This window comes from Stomoxys calcitrans, chromosome 5 (assembly GCF_963082655.1).
Source record: "Stomoxys calcitrans chromosome 5, idStoCalc2.1, whole genome shotgun sequence".
Lineage (NCBI taxonomy): Eukaryota > Metazoa > Arthropoda > Insecta > Diptera > Muscidae > Stomoxys > Stomoxys calcitrans.
Genome location: NC_081556.1, coordinates 98059785 through 98066978, shown reverse-complemented (window position 1 = coordinate 98066978; position 7194 = coordinate 98059785). Strand labels below are relative to the sequence as shown.

Here is a 7194-nt window from a genome sequence, read left to right as displayed (position 1 = left end):
ATCTGTCAAAAGCCCTCTAACTTTCGAACGAGTTGTGCAGACGCCCATAATTGTTCACCGATACTTCTTATAGATGTATGTCGTTTGGAATTTTAGACAACCTATAAACCGATCTTCCGCTTTGTCTGAAATTTAGTCCATAATGTGATGTTAAACGTGAGATCCTACAAGAAAATTTTTGAAAATGTTTAGAACTTTTTGTAGTGCTTAGATTTCTGTTCAAGTTGTGAACTTTTTCTGTTTCTGTTTTGAACCACTGTGCGTCTGAAGAAGTTTATGAATGTTCAAAAAGATTATGAGAGTGGCATGAAGTGCGGCATACATGCATACTAGTAGTATATTCTAATAGTGACTATCTGTATTATCTTACTGAGATATGTGCGAACTTTTCTGGAGGTCCTGAGGGGGACGTGTATGTGCGTCAAGGATTTTCATCGTTTGATCAGAGGGATAATTGGTGGAACCAGGATATGGAATGTTGTGTTGTTTGTTTAGTTTTCAATCATTATTCTGCAGCATTTAAATATCATATGCTTGCGTCTGTTGTTGTTGCTGCTGCTGCTGCTGTTGCTGTTTTTGATGCATAATCATCAATTGTTTCTGCTCTTTTTGCAATTTATGAACAATATGCTCCAGAATTTTTGTTTCATGTTGTTCCCTTTCCAGATTAAGTTCCACAATGTCTAATGGTGATTCTGTGCTGAAACGATGATGTTTGTGATGGACATTGGCATGATGACCATTGGTTATATCCTCTGAATTATCCCCTTGCTCATTATTATCGCCCTCATCTTGATGGCGCATGTGATGGAGCTGACTGTGATGATGACGTCTGGGATGAGTTCTATAATTGTAGCCAATGGCTTCGGCAGGCATCTCTTCTTCGTTTTGATCATCCATTTCCGCATCATGATCCTCCTCATCGTCCTCCAAAGGTTCGGATGGCTGTTGCACCTTCAAATGTCGTTTGTGATGCAAATGCTGTTGTTCATCCTCATCCACTTCCTGTAGGTGATTATAAGCGGCCGAAGTTATTTGTGTGGTTGATTCGTTATCTGTTTCGCTGGAATCGGATTTGTGCGATAAATTGAATAGTTTATCCTTGAGACTAGCATAGACGGTATCAGGCTGGGCATTGGGATGGTTAATGGGCGCAAAGGAGGCGTAGCCAACCAATTTTACATCTAATCTTGGGTACCTGGGAAAGAAAAAAAGAAGTAAAAATATAATACAAATAATATGACAATAGAGTTATTAAAGCGATAAAAAACAAGTAAAAAAAGTGTAAAAGCGGCCGGGACGAATCTTATATACCCTCCACCATGGATCGCATTTGTCGAGTTCTTTTCCCTGTATCTCTTTTTAGGCAAACAGGAGAAGAATTGCTATGATATTGGAGCTTTAATATAAACTTATCGCCCGATTCGGACCATAATTGAACCGAATGTTGGAGAGCATAGTAGAAGTCGTTTTGTAAAATTTAAATTTCAGCCAATTCAAATAAAAATTGCGCCCTCTAGGGGCTTAAGAAGTAAAATAGGGAGATCGGTTTATATGGGAGCTGTAACAGGCTATAGACCGATTCAGACCTAACTTGACACGTATGTTGAGGGTCATGAGAGAAGTCGTTGTACAAAATTTCCACCAAATCGGATAAGAATTGCGCCCTCTAGAGCCTCAAGAAGTCAAGATCCAGGATCGGTTTATATGGCAGCTATATAAGATTATGGACAGATTTAAACCGTACTTAGCACAGTAGTTGGAAATCATAACAGAACACCTCATGCAAATTTTCAGCCAAATCGGCCCTATAGAGGCTGAAGAAGTCAAGATCCAAGATCGGCTTATATGGCAGCTATATCAGGTTATGAACCGATTTCGACCATACTTAACACATTTGTTGGAAGTCTTAACTTAACACGTTCTGCAAAATTTCAGCCAAATCGGATAAGAATTGCGCCCTCTAGACGCTCAAGAAGTCAAGATCCCGGATCGGTTTATATGGCAGCTATATCAGGTTATGGATTGATTTGAACCATTTTTGGCACAGTTATTAAAAGTCATAACAAAACACGTCAGGCGAAATTTCAGCCAAATCGGATAGGAATTTCGCCCTCTAGAGGTTCAAGAAGTCTATTCGGGAGATCGGTTTATAGGGCAGCTATATCAGGTTATGAACCGATTTCGACCATACGTAGCACATTTGTTGGAAGTCTTAACTTAACACGTTCTGCAAAATTTCAGCCAAATCGGATAAGAATTGCGTCCTCTAGTGGCTGAAGAAGTCAAGATCCCAGATCTATTTATATGGCAGCTATATCTTGTTATGGATTGATTTGAACCATTTTTGGCACAGTTATTAAAAGTCATAACAAAAAACGTCATGCAAATTTTCAGCCAAATCGGATAGGAATTTCGCCCTGTAGAGGCTAAAGAAGTCTATTCGGGAGATCGGTTTTATGGCGGCTATATCAGGTTATGGACTGATATGGACTATACCTGGCACAAATGTTGGAAATCACACCAGAACACTTTATGCTAAATTTCAACCAAATCGGATAAGAGTTGCGCCCTCTAGAAGCTCTAGAAGTCAAGACCTAAGGTCGGTTTATATGGCAGCTATATCAGGTTATGAACCGATTTAGACCGTACCGGGCACAGTTGTCGGACATGATACTAAAACACCACGTACAAAATATCAGCCAAATCGGATAAGAATTGTGCCCTTTAGAAGCTCCAGAAGTCAAGACCCAAGATCGGTTTATATGGCAGCTGTACCAAAACATGGACCGATATGGCCCACCTTACACTAAGGTGGCCCAACTTACACTAATAAGAAGTATTTGTGCAAAATTTCAAGCGCCTAGCTTTACTCCATTGAAATTTTGCACGTGGTGTTTTGGTATCACATACGACAACTGTGCCATGTTTGGTCTAAATCGTTTAATAACCTGATATTGCTCCCATATAAACCGATCTTTCGAATAGACTTCTTGAGCCTCTAGAGGGCGCAATTCTTATCCGATTTGGCCGAAATTTTGCATGAAGTGTTTTATTTTGACTCCCAACAACTGTGTTAAATATGGTCTAAATCAGTCTATATCCTGATATACCCTCCATATAAACCGATCTTCCCAATAGACTTCGTGGGCTTCTAGAGGGCGAAATTCTTATCCAATATGGTTGAAATTTTGCATATGTCGTTTTGGTATGACTTCCAACATTTGTTCAAAATATGGTCTTAATTGGTATATAACTTGATATAGCTACCATATAAACCGATCTCCCTGTTTGACTATTTGAGCCTCAGGAGGGCGCAATATTACTTGATTTGCCTGAAATTTTGGAGGTCGTGTTTTTCTATGACTGGTGTTTTTTTATTCAAAAAAAGTCACTTAAAGAACTTGACAAATGCAATCCATGGTGGAGGGTATAATAGATTCGGCCCGGCCGAACTTAGCACGCTTTTACTTGTTTTTAATAGCATATCGGCAATCCCATTTATCATCCCTGTAATATAGTATATCATTATTTTGTGTCACCCTGTTATATATACTGCATGTTTAAAATAATGTAGCCTACTTTTGGGCTCGTAAAAATTTACATTTAAAATACCATTCACAATAGTACAACATTACTTACCTTGGCACCTCGTGCGCTGCAAATGGAGACATAGCCGTGTTCGGTCTGTAGTAATTCCATGGGATTGCAAGATCTGTAATGAAACAACAACAAATCGCATTAGTTTCGTTGAAATAAAAAAAAAAAATTAAAGCAAAACTCAGCGCAGCCAAGATAACATTCAAAGCATTATATTAGTCAGCAATAGCATAAAATATGCAAAACATAGCTATTAACAAAAACAACAACAATATTCTGTAAGTTGAAAGAAGCAATGGCAATGGTTGCAGCGGATTCTTTTATATGTTGCCCTAAATCATTCAATTAACATTTCAACATGCTTAAAGCCTTCCTCAGACAAGGTCAAAGCAGCCTTTTGACCCTCATAAAAAAAAAAAAAAACAACAAAACAACATAATAGAACAGCAGACGTTTATTAGTTAGCGCATTGGGCACATTTTCAAAACTTCGATAAAATCGATCATCCATGTATATAAAAATGTAAGGCTAGAGTATACATATCAAGCCCTTACCAACAAAATGACGAATTTGCAAAATAAAAGATAGCAAATTTTTGATTTTGCATAAAAATCCGGACTCTAGGCATAATAATAATTTTTTTAATCGATTTTCTGTTGGCATTCCTATTTTCATTTTATCGTATATTGTGCACCTAATGTAAACCGTTATGATTTTATTTTGTAGGTATGTAAAATTGGATTTACATAGTTTTATGTGGATGCAGTCTACCGAAACCTTTTCCCGAAAGAATTGGCTTTTAATTCTTACATTTTCTAGGTAAGTAAGGCTTGATACATGTGTATCTTTTATATAGCAAAAGTATTGTTATCGATATTAAAGTGATTTTAATGGATTTAAAGTTATTCGATCGGCAAATACCAATTGTTGGTGATATTTTTCATTTTGAAAAATTTTAAAAATCGATAAATTTATATTGCAAGTATGGATAAGCACATATCCATAAGCAGATATTACGATAAGCGGATATCGATAAGCAGATATTGCGATAAGCAGATATCGATAAGCAAATATTGTGAAAATGCCCCTTTAATTTTTTTTCTTTGGGGTATGTTTTTTGTTTACTTAAAGTAACAACAACAACACTGCGATTCTGTCTGCAATTTGTCTGCAGTACGTCGCCTCTGCTTTCTTACCATTTTCCTGCATTTTAAATTTATAAAAAAAAAATGAAAATGGATACCGGTAAACAAAGATTTAAAGACCTTAGAAAACAATTTTTAGACTTTATAGGGAAGGGGTTCAATTGCACAACCAATAGCTGGCCGAATGCTGGATTCCTCTGAACTTTCTGAACTATTGTTATCAGGAAAAAGACGGATGAACTGTTTTCTTTGGCTGAGTGCTCACTGAGTTCTGTATTAGGAGTCATAACCGGACACTGCGCAACAGATCTTATTATACGCTCATAGATATCAGGTATAATGCTCACTGTAGAAGCTGTCTTGGTGAGGTCAAGGCAATCGTATACTTGCTGTTACCATGTTGGCATCAGTAAGGGAACATACTCCTCATCTTGGGGAAGTGATCTAGCAAACGAATCTTTGAGAGTGTTTTCTCATATGCAACGAAAAGACGGGATTGTTTCGACAGGAGATACCATAGCATACTCCACACAACCGCACATAAATTCCTATGCCCGCGGGTATAGGAAAAACGAACAGCAACACACGTAAGTGGCAACTGCGGAGGATAAAGACATAATGGTCAAGCGAATCACGATGGCCCTGAATGGCTTGCTTGTGTCAGCATGTCCCAGTGCCAAGCCAAGGGGCAAACAGCAACTGCCATGGTGGACCCCAGAGCTGGTTGGTCTAAGTATAGACAGCAGAAATCTCTCCAACAGAGCCAAAGCTACAAGAGCACTACACGATTGGTATATATATAAGGCTGAGCAGAGAAAATATAAGGGCGAGCTGAGAAAGCCTTAGAACAAATTTGCAAATTTTTACAAATTTTGCCCCACTAAGAAACTGGGGCAAACTTCTCACATATCAATGAGTACAGTTCGATTCAAGTTTTAAGCTCAATGATAAGGGGCCTCCTTTTATAGCCGAGTCCAAACGGCGTGCCGCAGTGCGACATCTTATTCGAGAGAAGTTTTACACGGCATAGTACCTCACAAATGTTGCCAACATTAGGAGGGGAAAACCATCGCTGAAAAATTTTCTGATGGTCTCGCCAGCATTCGAACCCACGCGTTCAGCGTCATAGGCGGACATGCTAACCTCTGCGCTACGGTGGCCTCCCAACCTCAGAACAAATCCTGGGTGGAATTCGGTGGATGATACATCTGAGGCCTCCAGGCTAAGGAAGATTCTGTCCTGGGGTCTCGAACCTATTACGGTGGGGTATATTCAGAAGTCAGAGAACGTTTGGACAATGTCTAGTGAGGAAACACTAGAACTACTCATTGGTACGCATTTCCTGGGGAATTCTCCAACGGACAACGTGGCGCCAGAATAGGTTGTCACTGGCCTGCATTCGTCGGAGGTTATTAAGGAAATTGTGTCTGAGTTGAAAATCCTTTGGGCGATAAAAAGTTTCGACTTCTTTAAATCGCCAGGCCCTGATGATATATCACCGGTTGATATACAAGCTGTGTCTTATACACTGGTTGCTTAGCTTAGGGAGATATACTCTGCTTGTATCAGTATGTCATATATGTCTGTGGGATGGAAGCACACGAAGGTCATTTTCATTTCGAAACCAGGAAAACCTTACCATACGAAGGCGAAAGATTTTCGTCCTATTAGTCTGTCATACTTTATGCTAAAGACCCTTGAGAGGTTGATAGAAGCATATCTTAGGGAAAAGATCCCTGGAGATGGCCTGTTTCTGCAGCAGCATACATATAGTAAAGGCAAATCCACTGAAACAGCCCTTCACGACCTAGTCGGCTACATAGAGGGTTCTCTCTCTCAACGAATATACAATGGTAGCATTGCTTGACATTGAAAGTGCTTTCAATAAAGTAAAACCGACGTCAATCATGAAGGAGCTGGAGGTTCTAAACATCATCTCTAGCTTAAAAAAGTTTATTGGTAACTTTCTTACTAAAAAATGCATTTCGGCAGGCTTGGGATCTGTGGATCTAAAAAGGTGGGTCTCTGAGGAACACCTCTAGGAGGTGTACGGTGTCCTCTACTTTGGAATATCGTATAGCCATTAACAATATATTATTGTATCTGGAAGTAAGAAGGTGTAAACGTGGCCGCTTATGCTGATGACGTGGCAATCGCGCTTAGGGGAAAGTTTCCCAGCACTCTAAGAGACATACTTCAGGATGCTCTACGTGCAACAGCGAAGTGGGCTACCGAAAATGGGCTAGTTGTAAGTCCGTGCAAGAAGTAGTTCTTTTCAGCAGAAGATGCAAGTTACCTACAATGGCACCAGTCTCCTTGGGAGGAGAGAATGTTCCATTTACTAAAAGCGCAAAATGCCTGGGTGTGTTGCTGGACAGGAAATTGAACTTCAAGTCCAATATTTTGGAAAGGGTAAGAAAGGCAACTCTTGCCATTGGCAAAAGTTGGG

The 7194-nt window shown here is 39.4% G+C and overlaps 1 protein-coding gene across 2 annotated transcripts in view; it reads right to left on the bottom strand.

Annotated features, from left to right (window-relative positions):
* Nucleotides 1-478: 478 nt before the first annotated feature.
* The window catches only part of LOC106091828 (protein anachronism), a 50467-nt gene continuing 43751 nt past the window's right edge, over nt 479-7194 (bottom strand). For both annotated transcript variants that reach the window (XM_013258502.2, XM_013258503.2), the window contains exons 4-5: nt 3643-3715; nt 479-1198 (exon numbers count right to left, since the gene is read on the bottom strand). In XM_013258502.2, the coding sequence (XP_013113956.2) occupies nt 520-1198; nt 3643-3715 (752 nt within the window). In that variant the 3' untranslated portion in view covers nt 479-519. The remainder of the gene's footprint in view (nt 1199-3642; nt 3716-7194) is intronic.